A 19,255-nucleotide genomic window follows, 5' to 3' on the forward strand; every position below is an offset into this window, starting at 1 on the left:
ATGTTGTTGGATGGGATCAGGTTAGTAAGCCGAAGGACAGGGGAGGATTGGGATTGGGTAATATTTGTCTACGGAATAGAGCGCTACTGGGAAAATGGTGGTGGAGAGGTTCATTGGAAACAGAAGCGTTGTGGAAAAAGGTTATAAAAAGTATTTATGGCATCCAAGAGAATGGGTAGGACGTGGGATTAGCGAAGAACTCGACTTTCAAAAGCCCTTGGAAATCTATCTCTCGGTCTTACCCAACCTTTCATCAATTGGTCGGGGCGGTACTAAAAAAGGGTAATATCATTCGGTTATGGGAAGATGTCTGGGCGGGGGGGTTTCAGTCGTTTAAAGAACGATTTCCTTATCTGTTTCGGGTATGTACTTCGGTAAATAAACCAATTCAATATTTTACAGATGTGGTCGTTAGTGGGGTTAATCCAATTTTCCAATGGGATGTCCGGTTTAGAAGAGAGTTAAATGAGGTCGAATTGGGGGAGTTTAATGAACTTTTAGGGGTTTTAGACACGGTTAGGTCAGAGTCGAGTTCAGGGGACATTAGAGTTTGGTTGGGAGATTCTTCTGGTCAGTTTTCGGTAAAATCTTTCTATAACTCTTTTTTCCCGATCGGTGCCTTTCCTTCATTTCCATATTATGATAATATCTGGAAGGTACCTGTTCCACAAAAGGTTCAAATTTTCTCTTGGATCGTGGCTTTGGGGAAACTCCCCACGTGTGATTCGGTGCAAAGAAGGTGGCCGCTTTGTGTTTTGTGCCCGCATTGGTGCAGTTTATGTCGGAAGCATGGAGAAAATCAAGATCATTTACTGTTACATTGCTCTTTCTCAACCCGTATCTGGTCAAAAGTGTTGCAAGAGCTGGGTCTCGTTTGGGCGTTTCCGCATAGGGCACAAGATCTGTTTGTCTTCGAGCAAGGTGGTCCAACAATCAAAAGTTATCACAGATTCTGGTTAGTGGTGATACACTGCACATTTTGGTCTATTTGGTTGGAGATGAACAATAGAATATTCGCAGACCAGTCAGAGAATGTGGAAGAAGTTTGGGAGAAAATTAAATTCAGAGTTGCAAACTGGACGACTAGGCTCACTGAGTTTAAACATCTCTCGATTTCAGATTTGGTTAGGGATTGGAATTTCATATGGGTTTGAACATGTTTTTCAATGTCGTAGTCAGTTATCGACTGATTTAGTACTGCTGCTGCGGATTACTTATCCGCATCTATTGTAAAATTTTAAGTATTAATAAAGTTATGTTTCTGATAAAAAAAAAAAAAGAGATGTTAGCAGAGAAATATGGTGGTGCAGAACTGTTAAAACATCTGCACAATCACAAGCCACTCTTCTTTGCAATTAACCATGTAAAAGAAAATATCCATATCCAATCCTAACCTCATAGCTTGCTCAACTACGTTTCCGCTTCTCCACCAGTCGATCTTCATTAATTAAAATCAGCAGATGTTCTCAAGGATACAAGTTACAGAAATGACTTGTGGTATGAAATAATGCATATTGAAGAGAGAGGAAAACCTAGCAACAAAAAAAAACATGCTTGATACATCAAAACAAATGCTAAATACAAGAATAGTTCTCATGAAAATCAGGTGACCTATGATAAACAACCTAGAAATTTGAGTACCACAAATCCAACTCGAAACACAACTTCTCATCGAATCGAGCAATTCTTTGTCTGATATTTGATAACATTCATTTGCAAAACAAAATTATTGACATCAACAAATGGAATCATGCAGTGTTATCAACACACAACCAAAATTCCGAGAGTTAACCTGAATGTCTGGAAGCAATTGTTGGATGGTCACATGATGGCCACAATATATTGTTAATGATAGTAGCCAGACAGTTCCAGCGCATCGTTCCTCTTTTCTGTTACTGTAAAGAAGGGCATCAAACAACTTTCTTGTAATAGTGTTTCTAACTATAACATGGTAACTTTCATCGTCTTGGAATTCCATTAAGGAGGCTCTGGGAAAAGATGAGGACGCATCTCCCATCAAAAAGTTAGAAATCATTGATAGAGAAGAATAATTAGTTTTGAGAATCACATCAACAGTGATAGGAATGCCTCCCCACAAAAATGAAAGCGCCTCTCCAGCAGCAAACAAGATATCTTCAACCTGTCCCAATGTAAAGCAAGACTGTAGCAATTACTTTTAAACAACCATTTCACACAGATTCTCAAAGCAATTGAAATGTATTTCCTTGACGTCCATGAAGTATAAGTTCGGCCAGATACTGAGGGCAGTGAATATGTCGAGGGACGGGATCAATATCAAAAGTTCTTCACCTACCTTTGATCAGCAAAGACTGAAAATCAGATCTAGTGCAGTATCTAAATGTGAAGAGGATGATTCTTTCACACACATATGCCCCAGTGCAATCACAGTTTTTTGGACAGCTTTGATATCATCACTAGAGAGAAGCTTTTGTAGTTTTTCATGCAGGATGGTCCAAATGGAAACAGCGGCTTAAAATAACACAAGTGTGGCTTCAGTACACAAGTTAACAAATTATGACTTAACCAGATAAAAGCAATTTCACCTGCAGTGGAGTCAAGAAGCAAGGGAGGCAGTGGGATACAGATCCCAACATGACCCATGGCTTGCACTGCCACAGAAGCTAATGTTACAGTCTCGAAATTAATGATGTCAACCAAACATTTCAAAATATTTTGAAGTTGCGAGTCTGAGATCTGGTAAACAGAAAAGTAAAAGACAGATAAATGTGAGGCAGAATAATAATTCAATAAACAAAATCTTCTCCATTTTATACAAGCAAGCATCGGCTTACAACATATTTTATGCTATTATGCAACTAAATATCTCATCACATTTTTTTGTCAATTCCACAGTACTCAATAAGAAAAGAAACATCTTACAGAAGAACTTCTCATTAAGCCATTTGCTGTTACAAATCCTAAAGCACATAATAGTCCATGCTGAGTTTCAAATCTGCGACAGGCAAAGAATCAGGATCATGATGAGATATAGTAAATGTCTAATTGCCACTGAACTTCCATGGATAAAGGCTAATAAAACCTTAATTTTTGTGCTCCACCAAGTGAATGTATAATTTCATCAATGAGTTCAGTCAAAGAAGGGACGGGAAGTGCAGAGGAAGCCATTCCAAGTAAACGTGCCATTGCTTCACGTGTATCGTAGTCCAGATGATTCCGAAATTGTTTAAGCCATGGAACTTTTTTCGAATAATGATAGGATATCATCTAGCATCGAGAATCATCAAATTTTAAGGAAATCAAGGAACCAAAAAAGCACTGAAATGCGTAAATCAAATTTCTTTGGTCACAACATCATTAAAACAACCTGAGGAAATTTGGATCCCAAAGTGATTATTGCCTTGGAAGCTGTTGCATGCAACTCGACAGAACCTTCATACCCCATCACATGTTCCAATAGCAAGCACAATCTTTCAACTGAGTGTAAAAACTCAGAATCTTCAACCAAGTCAGCTCGCATGTTTTCTCCCTCAAAGCACTTCAATAAAAATTTGATCATAGCCAAATAAGTTTTGGATGGAAAAATATGCTTCACATCTCCCATTCCAATTGAATCTAAGATTGCTGGCTGCTGCTCTAGAATATATGCTAGCATGTCAGAAAGTTTCGGGTACTTGGCAGACATGTTTTGCGAAACAGTCTTTCTATGGTCTTCACCAGGAAATAAACCTTCTAATGTCATTTCCCTGGACATAAAAGAGTTCAATGTGCTTCATGACAGCAAAAATTCTAAAATCAACATGAAAATAAACAGCACGGAACTTCTAATTGCCAATCAAAGATAATACAACAGCAATGGGATCAACGCCCCTAGAGACAGGGGCCATACTTATAAAAAAGCACAAGGCACAAAGGTATCGTGGGCAATAAAACCAAACTTTATTGATGTAAGGCTCTGGGGGTCTGGACACAGTGCATTTATACCAAACTACATATTAAAGTAGTATTTGGGTGTTGACTTGGACATGGTAATTGTGCCATTGCACTAACCAACAAAATTGGTGATTAAAAAGTTCACACAACACAAAAACAAAGATGTTGCTCTAAGGTGAAAGCATAAATTGCCTGATCTGATGGCAAGCTACCTGATGTCCATCCTTGAATCTGCTGAAGCAAGCATACAAATATATTTGCTGGGACAATGCTTCAAGTCAAATAAGGATGTTGCCCATCTCACAGCACAAAAGCGTACTTCACTTTGTTCCTTGCCCACAAAAGGATAATAAGTCATGTTGAAGATCTTAAACATGTTAAACAAAAAAAATGAGGACTTCAAAGTTATAAGACGAAAAATGAGTATCACTTATATACATGTTAACAAAAGCATGAACGTGCATACCATTTGAGCATTTTGCAGCAAAAGCAACTCCACATCCTTTAACACCTTTGAGGGTGCACCCTTACACTCAAAGCAAGTCACCGTCAAAACAGAAATTGAAAGACTGAACGAAGTTTAAAATAAACAATTGACAATATTACACCTGGTATGCAACAGCGAGAGAATTTGTCGCTTCTTGGATAATGAGGCGAAGATTCTGCGCCTCAAGCTTCAAAGCATCAAAGAGACGGATAGCAACATCAATTTTGTCTCTAGATGGACGAGGAACAGCATGGCATTAAATTAATATATATAACAAATTAAGTGGAAATGATAAACTGAAAATACCTAAAAAGTTGAGGCATGCGCTGTGCTAGCATTCCTATAGCTTGAAAACAAAAACTTCTTGTGCCCCTAACAGCAGCATCTGTGCATGTCACGATGATAATGTGTATAAACAATGTTGGTCAAGATGATACATGAGTTTGCACCACAACAAGTAACAGACCTGAGTCCAACAATGGGAAATTATCAAGTGTTTTCAAAATTCCAGTTAGTATAACGGGGCCCATAAGCTTCAGCTTATCCATATTAGCCTGCGCATATGACAGGAATAAACCATAGGGAAAAGGCAATTGTAGTGCTATACATGCATTCAACTTTCCCAAAGACAAATACAATCAAGTACATCAAGAAGCAAGCTGTCAAGAAATTCAGTAAATGGGTGTAATGGAAAATTTAAGCAAACAACCAATATATCAGCTGTAGATATAATAACTCATTCAATAAATCATGTTATAATAAAGAAAAACAAAACTAGATAAACGGTTAGATATATATCATTGTCCTGAAAACAGAAAACACGACAATCAAGAAATTTAGTTACAAAAAGTGAGTTTTTCTTTCAGTTGAAATTGGGGATAAAAACTCTGTATATTCATTTTTTGACCATTATATTCTCTTTGGATGCACATGAACTAATTAATCATTTTTCCACAATAATGGGCCTTTCCGAGGCTAGCTGAAGATCTTTTTAAGTTGGACTCCGGGTGTCCCATACCGAAAAAATTCTGCAAATTCTGGTATATCATAATTCACTGCATATTTTGGTCCCTATGGTTGGAAAAAAAAATCAGAGTATTTGAAGATGTGTCGGAATCCGTCGATCGAGTCTGGGAGAAAATAAAATTCAGAGTTGTATCTTGGACGACAAATTTGCAAGAGTACAATCATTATGTATTTCAGACTTGGTTAGGGACTGGAAATTTGTATGGTCGTGAGAATCGTGTGACGATGTCTTTGCGTTGTGTTTTAAGTTAGTCTTCTTGTAACGTTGCTGCGGATTACTCATCCGCGCATATGGTGTAACCTCTAAATATTATAATAAATTTAGTTTCGTATAAAAAAAAAAATCATTTTTCCACAGTGATTTCTTCTTTTTTAAAAAAAACAAAAAAAACTATGCCATCTTTATTGAACAAGAAAACCACGTGCACGGGAAAGGGATAAGGCCAAGACCTCTCAATAACAGAATTACAATAGTCTACCAAGGTTACAAAACCCAACAAAAGAAAACATACAAAAATCACTAAATGGTCCATAATAGTTTCTTCTGTAATAAAAATTAGGTAAGTGTTTGTATGGAGATGATTAAAAATGCAATGCAGATATACAGCAACTGCTATGCCAAAACATTGACATAGTAAACAAATTTGAACACAACTAATTTACAAAAAATTAAGAGCTAATAATACATGAAAAAGTAATGAGTTTTTTGGAAAATAACATTTCATGATTCATTTTTCTGACATTTAAACGAAAAAACATAGAGTATTCATAAAGAATAATAGCAAAATGAATTGAACGAAATGGCAGAACGATACTGATACGACCACAACACAAAATAGCGAGAATGTATACTGATATATAGAAAGTAATGAATCAAAGAACAATGTCGAGCGATCACAGTGACTCAAAGCAGCTAAAGCTACAGCAATCTGAGTGCAACAACCAGCCAAGGATTAAATCCTTTACAAGAAGAAAGGCACTCCTCTCTCCCTGCCCTAGCACAAAACTAGCCAAACAAACAATCTGCTAGAATGCTCTTCCTATTACCAACTCCAGCCTCATATATTTTTCTTCTTTCCCCTTACTCAAGTTACTTCTAGTGTACTCTTGTGGATTAAAAACATGATCCTCATTTCCTAGGCCCAATAGACTTGGGCCCGTAACAAATAGTCACATGAATCTGCAAAATGTGAACAATTACACATGCATATGCCAGTATACCTGATAGGTCATCAATCCATTTCTTAGATGAAAAAAAGCACTTAAGATGTATTTTATAGCTTTCTAACATCCCACTAGAAGGTGTTAACGCATGATCCTGTATATGAAATATGAAACAAGCTACCAAAAGCTTACATGTTTGAAGACCCAAACTGTAAACTCCATACCCAACTGCTTCAACCTGGAGGTAGTATCCATTCCTAAAATTAAGTAAGAAGATTTAGGGCGGTTGCAACAGACTATAAGTTCAAGGAGCCAAAAGACCAATCTTTACTAGGTTATATTTGAATTGATTTGAAGCCATATTTAAAACAAGTTATGGCAATTTCATTCTGGTTATAGAAGCGTACTGCGGTCATTTTCATCAACTAAAATTATTTAACTCAAACATCGTACCACAAAAGGTGTGTGAGGCTTCTCGCTATTTGATTTTTGTACGATATCATCACTGTTGCTTGAATGTCCATCAAGATAAAAGATACATTGCAAAAAATACATCAAGAACATTTAGAGGAAAGTTAACGCACAAAGATATTTCAGCTTACCAAAAATACAACCGAAAATACACTGCAAAGTTGATGGGAAACTGTTCGCTGCTGTAATTGACCGGCAGAAAGTAGACATGAGCCTTACTCTCAAAGATAAATTTCCAGGGCTGACTTTGAATTCAGGAGCTATGTTCTCAGAGACAATGGTGCCTGCATGATGTGAAACAAAACACTCAAGTCTAAGTTACAGCTCTTGGTCATGGGAAGATGAAAGGACTGTTGAAAATTCCCACTTCAAAATAACTGACTCGATCATGACCACTTCCACTTTTTTCAGAGGTACGAGACATCTCTCTCCAATTATTCATATCCTTATAAAAAACTTAACATTCATTGAGCATTGATTCAACACATAAAACTTCCTTTAAATCACATAAGCTTAATCAAAGCTGAGACAAACTGTCTTATACCATTGAACATAAGATATAGTCTGCTGATGAGGTCCGGGTCATCTAAATTCACACCAGAAGCATATTTTTTCAGGAGCTCCTCCCCCTTTTTGAGAACAGATTCCTGACTAGAGCAGAACAAAACCAACAACATAGACCACATGAAATATGGGTTTAATGCAACATACATGTAACACTTGCCACCTAACTATGATAACATTGCGTTTGATGTTAACTTAGCCTATTTTAAATTGTTGGGTTCGCATTGACCAGCATGCTAATAACTGTATTCACATCTTCAAAATGTATAGGTTGAGTTAATCTCGAATAAAAATGTATAGGCCGAGTTTAGCAAAACAAAACACGATTTAAGAGGTGGCACAATTTCTCCTCAAGGGGTAATGATAGAATTAACAAAAAAACTGGCTCGTCCTAAATAAGGAAGAAATTGGTCTCCAAGACATTTGAAAGGTCAGCTAATGTAAACCAATTAACTCTGCGATCTTTTTTCTCGCTTTATCGTAGTTGGCAGGATTAAAATGCCATGTCACATGCTTGGTTAAAGCACAACATGCCACAAACTACAGGATACAATCACCGAGAAAACAAATTGGTACCTGTCTGCACACGCTGAAGTATAGATAGGGTAAACAACTTCAGGAAGCAGCTCCAAAGCTTCAATGATATTTAACATCCCTAACTAGAAAATGGAAACAAAGAGAATACATCTTTTGGGGTTTAAGGAGAATTTAGAGAAATGTTGCAACAAAAACAGATTATCATATTACATGCAAACTTCCCAAGCATAAATGTCAGCCAACAGTTTTAATGTTAAGCAAAAGTAAGTCTAAAACTTGTACCTTTCTATTCCGAAGCACATCACTTTTCAGTGGCTGTTTACCAGTAACGCGTTCAAATTGGATAATTGAAAGTCCAGCTGGACATCCTCCACTGCGCAGACAACCATATTCTTACTTTTATGATGAATTACTGATCAACAGAATTTACTAGACATGAATAGAGACAAATAAGTGTAGTTAACATTTAACCTCTGGGAGGATGGCTGATACAATATTGTTTGTAGACAAAAGTCGAGAAATAGTTCACACTCCTTTGAACCTACTAGTATCCTATATTTTGCCATGACTTCGTCACTGATTCGGGAAGAATGGCAATCACCAATCACCTAGAATCAAGGAAGTTGTATTTGTAAGTCCATGCAATATCTGACGACATGGTAAACAACAGAAGTAAACTTTGAGAAATGGATATTCTCATATGTACATTTCCCGAGATTTAAAAGGAGTCCATCATCTTGATTTGGAAAAAAAATTAAAAACAAATGACATGGTACCAAAATATATTTTAGTTAAGGAGCCTAGCGGACAAGTGCTCACTTTTCTAAACATGTGTTAGGCCTAGAAATCATACCCCAATACTGAATTAAGAACTAAGTAGGACAACGAAATATATTACCAAATAACAAGTCATGTCAACTCAATGAATGATGCTAGCAGCTTACCTTATTTTATATTTTTCTTTAATTTTGATACATGATCAGCAACCTAATAAAAGAATAAGGAGGAATACAAGGATATATAGCACAGAAAACACAAAAAGTAAAAGAGAACAAAAGAAAAACTAACAGCCCCAGCAAAATAATCCATGATCCTGAGTCGGGATTCAATGCAAAAGAGAAAATAAACATAAGTGGTTTTTTAAGATTAAAAAATGACTCCTCCATCTCGGAGAGCAATATGATGTAAAAAAACTCATTTAATTGAAAGACTAGATTACCCAAACTCTGAATCTCCAAAAGTCCCCACAAGCACTACTATTGGAAATATATGCTAGAGGTGCAAGACAACGCGTGTCTTTTTGAAGTAAAGCACCATAAAGGATTAATTTCCATATATATTAAGATTTAAAGAAAATTTCATCACATATTAACTGGTATCTGCGTTACAAGCTATTGATTGCAGTAAATATACATTCATTAGTATATAAATGCAAATGAATGAATAATACCATTCATGTTCTTGGATCCATTCTCCAGTTAAGGTGCTCTTATAGGGAGATATCTAGATACCTCATAATTTAAGCACAATTATTCATGCATTTCTCTATACGTTGCCAACATTGATTGTCATTTCTTTGTATCAAAATACTACATTTGGAGATTTTAAGCAACTAGAAAATAAATTTTATATCAAGATTTGTAAAATTACGAGTCATATGAGAGTCATGGTGATCTCCTTGCAGGAGCACAAGATTGTATGCAAGGAAGAGGCTTCATTAGATTCTTTCACATTTAATATACGACAGGTATCGACTCATGTTTTCCATGTTTGTCTTCTTAGGAGAATTTAGTGCTCGAGGATCCACAAAGTTCCATGGACGGTTGAATGACATCACTATTTTGTAAGTAACATAATGGCAATCCATAAAGATTGATGGTCAATAAATTGGTGCTTAGTATTTTCGTGGAAGCATGTTTGAACAAATACAAAAATCATATGACCCGATGGCATAAAGAACGGAGATATGGTTGCAGAAAGGATACAACAATAAAATACCTTTGCTGTAACTCTAAATAATATGTCCTGATGTTGGGGAGGCAGCTTTGAAATGTTTGCTAAAAAAACAGGAGCTATCATTTGTGTTTCCTGCGGTGTCATCCCGAAACCAAGTTAAGAAAACATATTCTTCTTTGAGAATATGTCAACTACCAAAGAATAAACACGTGCCTCTTTTTTAGCGCGATCAATTGCCATCTCAAGGTACACAATACAAAAATTTCTAACCATCGGAGCACTGGTAGATTCCACATACAATTTCCATAAATCAGAAATTGGTAGACCAATCTCAAGCTGGTGCTTTACTCTCTTGTTCACATGACTCAGGATTTCAATAACCTAACATACAGAAGACAAGCAGTTTATACACGAGCATTGTAGAAGAAAATAGTTTTTCCAAACAGTAGGAAAACATAAAATTTGGTACAAACACTATGTTAGAGATAAAATTTCCTCTGCCTCTCTCAATTTTTCTCTTCAACCCAAAGCTGAAGTTTGATTAATAAAATGAGAATATGAGAAAATTTGAGGCAAGAAACCATAAGTCACACGACTGTGCAGAGTTCCTCCATTGTGTAAATTTTAATAATAAATATTGCATGCAAGCAGTTGTGCCATAGCATGTACCCTAAAAAATTACAAGAATGAAATTTGACATTGTTTGTTCTCGATTTTTGCAACTTGATCAATAAATTATCAGAAAACTACATAATTTCTCTTCCAAAAACGGAAAGCAACTGGTTCCCATTATAACTCTTCTAAAATTACACCTAGCCCCTGACGACAATTGCTACAATTTTGCCCCAAGATTCATGAACCAAACTTAAAAAAGTATCCCTTTAAACAGCATGATACATAAACTCAATCTTACAAAACCCTCCATAAGAATTCAAAAAACCCTAAATTAGAAAATGATGGAAAAGAGGAATATCATCGAATGTACAATTTTGGTTGTTGAAATCTTGAACATATGGGAATAATAATCAAGATTCATGGATTATGACTTCATGAGAAATCAATACAGACTGAAACTATTCCAATTTCTCTAAAGATTCCATGCCATCAGTTGTCCAGAACATAAAACACCTTCAAATAAAATCAAAGGCCATCCATAATCAGTCTAAGATTGTACGTCTCAAAGAAAGAAGATCAAGAAAAATAAATGCAATGTTTGGTTTTATTCTCTGAAACCATTTTCTCATTACAAAGCGCAAACGAATAGCAACGAGAGCTATGGAGGGAACCAAGAATTGGGACAACGTGGTTGAGGGGAGAGACTTCAGAGAAAGAAACATAGGTCCAGTTGGATATATCATGCAAAACAGTTTTTTAAGCATATTTGTTCAGAGTGTAAGCCAGCCTTGCCAGAATTCTGAGAATATGTTCGTCTACCCTATGGTCCATATCAGATAAAATGGTTTGCAAAATCTTAGAGCAAATAATAACAAATGATGAAATTAAAAGGGCGTCTTCAAAACTCCACATTAACATTACAAAATCAGGTTTCAAACTGCTATAAACTTAAACTGCATCTCCAACATTGACAATATAAATGGCATAGTCCAAAAAAATACACTTTCTCTTTCTAATATCTTCATCCACAAGCAACAGTTTCACCATTCATTGTGCCTCCTCCGACTATGCATTATAGGCCACAACCACCATTATTTTTTCTCAAAAATGAGCTTTGACTTCTTTATAGTTTTCCATTCCCTCCCTTTACCAAGACCATATAAAAAATAAACTACATGGAGATAAAAAAACAATTCCAAAAAAAAAACATATAAATACCTTCATATTTTAAGTAGGTGATAATTTTTTCAGGCTCAAAAAGGGAACAGATTTGTCCTGATGAGATAGAAAAAAAATCTCTATTTTATAAAGTGAAAGCCAAATCTGATGTAAGGAGGTTGATGAGGATGGTTTGTTCACAGAGAGGATAGCTTTCCCCTAGTTTTTCCTCCAAAAACACCTAAGAAGGCGTGTGGAAATGATAGTGTTATTTTTTATCTATGTAGCACGGATACCTTAAAAAAAAAAATTTTGAAGTATCGGATACCGATACGACACGGATACGGATACGACACGCGGATACGCGTGTCGGATACTTCAAAATCAGTGTCGTTGACTTTGTTTAGGGTTGACCAGTCGGATACGTTTTGGACACGGCGAGGACACGCCATGGATACGGCGTGGATACGTTTGGGCAAAATTGCAAATATTTAAAAGTTTTAGGGGTTAATTAAAAGGACTAAAAGAAAAATAATTTAAAATAAATTAGGCTGGGCTTTTAAATCCCTAAATACATTTGTCAGTCTCTTTCATTATATTTATGCTCAAAATGTTATATCTATCTATATAATTTTTACATCTATCTCTATACATTTATCCGTTTCTTTCATTCTATTTCTGCTCGAAATATTACATCTATCTCTATAATTTTTACATATATCTCTATACATTTGTCCGTCTCTTTCATTCTATTTATGCTCATAATATTACATCTATCTTTATAATATTACATCTATCTCTATAATTTTTACATCTATCTTTCTACATTTGTCCGTCTCTTTCATTCTATTTCTGCTCAAAATATTCTGCTCAAAATATTACATCTATCCATAAATAATATTTTGTACTTAAGATATTATGATAAATGAAATATTACATCTATCTCTATAATTTTTACTTTACAATACTAAATTTCATAGTTGTCAAGGGCGCAAGGCGCACCGAGACGCACAAGGGCTCTGGAGCCTGAGGCGCAAGGCGAGGCGCGCCTTACCGAAGCAAGGCGCACATTATTTATTTTTTTAAAAAATATATTTATCTTAGAATAATATATTAAAATATGAAATAATTAAGTCACAATGTCACAAAAAACAACAAATAATTAATAAGTTCATTATAATAAGCAACACGATTAAAATTCTTCAATCATCCAAATCAAATTCATCTTCTTCCATCGAATCATCAGAGTCCCTAGAACTGATACCTGAGCTTTCTTCAATAAATGGTTCTTGGCCTTTCTCTTATTCACGCTGTCACGTTGTTGGCTTCTGTAATTCTGTTGCAGTGTGCACACTTCTGCTCTTGTCACCTTATGATATTTAATTTGTTAACTGGGTTGCTAGGGTTTAAGGTTGGGTTGGGCATTTTACATTTTAAGTTAATATTAAAAAAACAGAGAAATTGCATTTTCAAATGATACTTCTCTGTCACTGAATTTTAAAAAAAAAAGGCAATCTCAGGCGCGCCCGAGAGCCATTCCAAGGCGAGCCGAGGCGCGCGCCTGGGCTCGCCTTTGTAAATCGCTGCGCCTGGGATTTCCCCAGGCGCAATGCCCGCGCCTGGTAGTGCCTCTCGCCTTGAGGCGCGAGGCGCTCGCCTTTGACAACTATGCTAAATTTATATAAATATAAATATATATAATATTGATATATATTTTAATGATTGTCGTATCCTAGCCGTATCGTGTCATATATTTTCAAAATTTGACGTGTCGCCGTATCCGTATCGTATTCGATACGATACTCGTACCCGTATCCATGCAACATAGTTTTTTATAAAGCTAAACTAAATGAATATGATAATATCGACTGTTAAATTTGTTATTTGAGATTATTTAGTTAATGTGATATGTTGCACTGATGCATACCACATTATTCATTTTCCAAAGCCACCCGACAAATTTTGTACTAGAATGGTAACATAACTATCATTGTGTCGATTATTACAAAACTAGTTTCTATGTTACTAAATGCTTGATTACGTGTGCATTTATTCTGTTAGCAGGAAGCGGCACAAAAATTATCCATACCAGAAGTGTAGAAGTTATCTGAACCAGAAATAATATATAGTTGTCCTTAATGGAAGCTGAATTAAAGTTCTCTTTGCTAGAAGTGGAGCAACATGTTGACCAATAGAGATGTCAACCAACTGATACATTAGTCCGAAGCAACAGAACCAACACTGACAAACACCCGGATCAGACAAGGCTTATCCTATTCTAATTACTAGTTTCTTGATGCAGACATGTACGTCATTAAAGAACAAATCAAAGCGTGAAGCCAGAGAATTGAGAGTCAAAGTGGATGGTTTGAAAAACAATTATCAGAAGATCATTACAACCACGAAGACAGTGGAACAAAATAACGGGAAACAACCTTACAATGTCAAAGCCTTAAACTTCAGGACCAAGATTAAGGAATCTTTTCAGAGCTACATAGCAGTTCATTGAATTTAAGAGCGATAAACATCATATATTATTTGAGTGATCTCTTTGCATATAAATATTAAACAATACACATGACCAATCTATGTGAATAGTTGAGAAAAATTTTGACGTAATACCAAAGTGCATAGTAGATCAAAAATTATTAATGGATATCTTCAGGCGAGAAGAAAGATGAGTAAAGGACTTAATTCGAATTTTTATAAGTTCTCCTGTCATTTACTTTATATATTTTACATTTACTCTAATATTCATGTTATCTGCTCTATTAATCGGATCAAGGTAAGTTAAAATATGTTTTTAACTATATAAACGGTATAGACACTTGTTCTTGTGTCTACCGTTTATGTTCTACTTGCAAATATGTTTACTTTTACAATTAGCAAAAACAATCTCAAAGCCAATTTTTACAAGAAAAATAAAATTTATTCCTAGTTAAAATTTCGCAAAACACATCCAAATGGCCATCCCATTTCATTCTTGTTCTCGAAAATATGTTTCCAATCCTCTACAAATCTCCCTACATGATCTTTACTTTTAAATTCATTTTGCATTTTCGTTAGATTATATTATATCCCAATAAAATTTTAAATAAATCAGTCCTAATCATTTCACACAAACATCAATTCCTAGTCATTATCCACATAACATCAATACAATTGTCCCTCTCAAAAAGTAATTCCAAATTTACCTTCTCACAAAATCAACAAACAAAACTCTTTCTCCAAAACATTTCCCAACATATAAGAATCAAAGCAAACATTTTTTTTAAAGTTTATCTCGAGCCTAATCAAGATTGTATTTCTAGACAAAAATCCAAGTTCATACGCATCCGTGAAGCAAATTAAAGAATATCAGAGTAAATATTAGAAAATTTTACTTTATTTCGGAGACCGGTGGAGGCAGAGGAGAGTGCTGCAATGGAGATAGGAAGAATCTTGGCAAGCAAGTCTTGAAGCTTCGAGTCATCGCATAGTGCCAAGCGCGTCAGAATTCTGTCCAGAAGTTCTTCTCTCTCTTGCTCCGATTTTCCTGACAGCGATGACCACGGTGTTGCAGCGGCGAGCGTGGCGGTGGTGGAAGATTCCGCCATGAAATGGACTATCGTGCCCCGGAGTTGTGTTTTTCTCCTTGTTTCAGTGTGTGCCAATAGTGGGAAATTTAGGCAAATACCACCCCAGAACGTACTCACTCTTGAAATGTCCATTTTACCCTCATTTTAAATATTTTCAAATCCTTTTTTTCTTTTAACCCTAACGTTTTTTGAAATCCCATTGTCGTCTTCTGCGTTTGGTTGCCATCAGACACCAGAGCAAGAGATGCAGGGATTGACTTGCAACAAGAAATTCCACGACGATTCTGAGCAGAAGCTTCACTACAAATCTGAGTGGCACCGTTACAATCTTAAATGGAAGCTGAGCCGCCGTCGATTCCTTTTCATAATCTTATTGTATGTGTTTGATTTTTTTTTATATTTATGGGATTCCTACCTCCTATCAGCTATTTGGATTCTCGTCGTCTTCTTCTCGCTTCAGGTTTACTCTTCAGTTTTCATTTGATTGTTTTAATCGTTATTCATGTTCGATTTGGCTGCGGTTCAATTAAGGTGCATTTCGAGCTCACAGAATTTATTGCGATTGTTCATGCTTCGAGGTAAGCACCGGAGTTCCCTTTTCCTTCTTTTCTTTACCCTATTATCTCCTAAGAGATTATGCAGATTGTAATGGTACCAGTTTTGACTTTGGTAGCAATTAATTATGTTATATAATCTTATAAAAGATCGTCATCGAATGTTCTTTAATTTGTACTCTTTGTGAAGTTAGATTTCCGTATCAAATCTTGATACAGTATTCCTTTGGTGGCCCAATCCTTTAATTGTTGATCCTTTAACTCTTCAAAAGCAACAGTAACTTCATTAGACCATTGGAAATCATCCTTCTTAAGTAAATCGGTGAGGGTTCTGCTATAGTGTTGCACAAAGCGACGGTAGTACCCCGTGATGCCTGAAACCCACGAAGTTGTTTAAATGTCTTGTGTTGGGGCCACTGTGTCATGACTTCAATTTTTCCTGGATCGGCCATATCATCCCTGCCGTCACCGAATGTCCCAAATAATAAATGGTGCTTTGAAAAAATAGACATTTGCTTTTTTTCACAAAGAATTTCTGATTAAGAATACACTCGAGAACCTTTTGTAAGTGTACGGGATGTTCATCCTCTGATTGACTGTAGATAAGGATATCATCAAAGAATATGATAACAAAACGGTGCAAATAAGAGCTAAAAACCCGATTCATAGCAGAATGGAATGTAGAGGGTTTATTTGATAAACCGAATGGCACAACAGTGAATTCATAATGATCCCCATGAGTACGAAAAGCTGTCTTGTGAATGTCCCTGGAATCCATCTGGATTTGGTGATACCCAGCCCGCAAGTCCAGCTTAGAAAAATTTTTCATTGAATCAATCAATGGTCTAAAATTGATACCCAGCCCGCAAGTTCAACTAAACGATTTATTATTAATAAATTATTTGTATTTGAGGTTAATTTATTTCTTTTTAGAAATCATTTATAAAATTGTTTTTGCATGAGTTCAATTCTTAGTTTTGAATATTCTCTTTGATATAAGTATTTTATGAGTGACGTTAAACTAACAACATCATTCATTCTTCTCCTTAGGTGACCGACCGTTCTTCTATTAGCTCCATTGAAATTTTCCATCAATCAATGGTCTAATTCACTAATCAAGGACCATTTAAACAACCATACATTTAACATTTGTAATTAAAATGGTAGAAGAAGTTTGCGTAAGTTTATCATTTTATATGATTTTTATAGAGTTTTTACTTTTAGTTAGATTTGTGGAATTGAGTTTTTGCCTAAACTTTCTTACATATCTGTAATTGATAAATGAATAAACTATTTGTGTTTTTGTTGAGAAATTGTGTTCAACATTGTATTTGTTGTTTATGTTTGAAAAATATTTATATTTTTTATATCATTTATGTTTTTTTGTGTGTAGGTAAAATTGAAACCTCAGTTATTGAGAAAGAATCACTTTGAATGCAAGTTAAGTTTAAACTCTCATTTCAAAAGTGTATCAGAGTCTATCAAGGAATGCCTCAATGATGCAGAGATGCAGAATATGATTGATGGAACTCAATTTGGTAATTTAATTAAGTATGTAAGTGATTACAATTTATCCAGTCAGATTATATGGTTCTTGATGGCTAGACAGTCATGTAAGACTATTAGTGATGAGTTGTGGATGGTTATGAATCAACGACCGTTGAGATTTTCGAAAATGGAGTATGCACTTATAACTGGGCTTGATTGTTCAAAAGATTTTCCTGAAGTTGGAGAGACGATGCAATTTCGGGATAGACATTTTTGTGGAAATGAAAATGTATATATTGAGGAAGTGGCGACAAAGCTAATGGAAATGAGAAAAACACCTTAACGCACTATAAATTTGGAAAAATTGAAATTAGCATGTTTGTACTTTGGTGCTGCTGTTCTTTGGCCAGTTCGACAAAAGACGGTTCTTCAAGTTGACAACATGCTTTTGAGTTTAGTGGAGGATTTGGATTTGTTTAACAAATATCCTTGGGGTATGATAGCTTATAACGAAGTTCTTAAAAGTATAAAGCGAGATTTAACTTCAATCAAATTGAAAAAAAAGAAGAAGAACGAAAAGATTGTCGAATATGGAGCGTTTACTTTGAACGGATTTGTTCATCCATTGCAAGTAAGATATTTATTTGTTTTGTATTTATTTAGTTACTTTATTTAAAATTAAGTTGGCTATAATTTTTTTTAATGCAGATTCTTACATATGAATGTATTTCTGGCATTGCAAAGAAGTTTGCTAAGCGAAGAGATAGATATAACATGATACTTCCGCGTATGTGTAGATGGATTTCAAATGATTGGCATGTGAAATCATCTCCAAAGTACAATGAAGTTGTTCAAGCATCACATGAGTGTTTAAATAGGGTGAGTATTTTGCCAATAATTTATTTAATATTTCAAATATATTTAATTGTAATTGAGTGTTGGAATTTTATAATTTGAAATATACAGATGGTTATTGGCGTGTTGACACCTACAAAGTTGGAACTACAAGCCTCATACATCACAAATGGTCAATTTTCTGATTCAGATCCTAATTTATCGCATGTTCTGTCATTGTTGTCGGAGAGACAAAATGCATACTGCTACGCAGATAGCAGCCCCGAAAACGTTGATCAACCCTTAGAAGAGCAAAAATCTTTTGAAGATATGCAAAGCCAGAGAGCAGATGCACATGACAAACAATCACCTCCACTTCGTCAAGAAGAAAATCGACCGCACACCTCCACACATATTGATCCGAGTGCTTTTGTTGGAGAGGTTCCGAGTGTCTCAAATTATTTTGTCCAACTTCGAGATTATATAGATGAGAAGTTTACAAAATTGCAAGCATACGTGGATGTTTTCATTCAAAATATCTTCGATTCATTCATATTGATCACCTTTTATACATTGAATAGTACAAAATATCTTCGATTCATTCATACTAAATCATTAATGTTCAATTACTTTAAAAAAAAAACATCCAACCATCCACTTTCAAAAAACAATATTTTCTAGTACATCAAGTGGTTTTACGAGTACATTTCGTCTTATAATGTCCAACATCATTGCATAAGCTGCATTTCTTTTTTCGCTGTCGTCCAAACTCTCCAATAGATGGTCTTCTTCGTTTATTTGGTCGCCCCCGTTTTGGCTTGAAGTTAGGAGGTAGCATTTCCAAATTAGAAATATAATCGGGATCAGGATCATCTGGAATCCGTTCATGCAATTTCTGCAAAAACAAATCC

At 35.4% G+C, this 19,255-nt stretch overlaps 2 protein-coding genes across 2 annotated transcripts in view; one reads left to right on the forward strand and one right to left on the reverse strand.

Moving 5' to 3' along the window:
- Positions 1-15,530, reverse strand: part of LOC140956897 (uncharacterized) — a 40,194-nt gene extending 24,664 nt beyond the window's left edge. Inside the window, 20 exon segments of the mRNA XM_073413828.1 lie at positions 1,793-2,140; positions 2,315-2,490; positions 2,565-2,715; positions 2,902-2,974; positions 3,062-3,246; positions 3,347-3,725; positions 4,125-4,243; positions 4,379-4,438; positions 4,521-4,629; positions 4,706-4,784; positions 4,866-4,953; positions 6,782-6,846; positions 7,192-7,344; positions 7,605-7,711; positions 8,201-8,283; positions 8,444-8,534; positions 8,633-8,769; positions 10,160-10,249; positions 10,331-10,498; positions 15,274-15,530. Coding sequence (XP_073269929.1) covers positions 1,793-2,140; positions 2,315-2,490; positions 2,565-2,715; positions 2,902-2,974; positions 3,062-3,246; positions 3,347-3,725; positions 4,125-4,243; positions 4,379-4,438; positions 4,521-4,629; positions 4,706-4,784; positions 4,866-4,953; positions 6,782-6,846; positions 7,192-7,344; positions 7,605-7,711; positions 8,201-8,283; positions 8,444-8,534; positions 8,633-8,769; positions 10,160-10,249; positions 10,331-10,498; positions 15,274-15,486 — 2,874 coding nt within the window. The 5' untranslated portion in view covers positions 15,487-15,530.
- Positions 15,531-15,724: 194 nt separating this feature from the next.
- On the forward strand, positions 15,725-18,955 carry LOC140957110 (uncharacterized). The gene is made up of 7 exons (XM_073414243.1): positions 15,725-16,119; positions 16,213-17,200; positions 17,416-18,141; positions 18,219-18,389; positions 18,477-18,537; positions 18,619-18,866; positions 18,926-18,955. Exons 3-7 carry the CDS (start codon positions 17,953-17,955, stop codon positions 18,953-18,955), a joined length of 699 nt encoding a protein of 232 aa, XP_073270344.1. The 5' UTR covers positions 15,725-16,119; positions 16,213-17,200; positions 17,416-17,952.
- The last annotated feature ends 300 nt before the right edge of the window (positions 18,956-19,255 follow it).

This window comes from Primulina huaijiensis, chromosome 14 (assembly GCF_012295235.1).
Source record: "Primulina huaijiensis isolate GDHJ02 chromosome 14, ASM1229523v2, whole genome shotgun sequence".
Lineage (NCBI taxonomy): Eukaryota > Viridiplantae > Streptophyta > Magnoliopsida > Lamiales > Gesneriaceae > Primulina > Primulina huaijiensis.

What these genes read in the sequence shown, in the direction of transcription:
- LOC140957110 (XM_073414243.1), top strand. Translation starts at nt 17,953, where the DNA reads ATGCTTTTGAGTTTAGTGGAGGATTTGGATTTGTTTAACAAATATCCT. An exon ending in AGCCTCATACATCACAAATG is followed by an intron (nt 18,538 to 18,618) that starts GTCAATTTTCTG and finishes ACTGCTACGCAG; the next exon opens with ATAGCAGCCCCGAAAACGTT. An exon ending in AATTGCAAGCATACGTGGAT is followed by an intron (nt 18,867 to 18,925) that starts GTTTTCATTCAA and finishes TACATTGAATAG; the next exon opens with TACAAAATATCTTCGATTCA.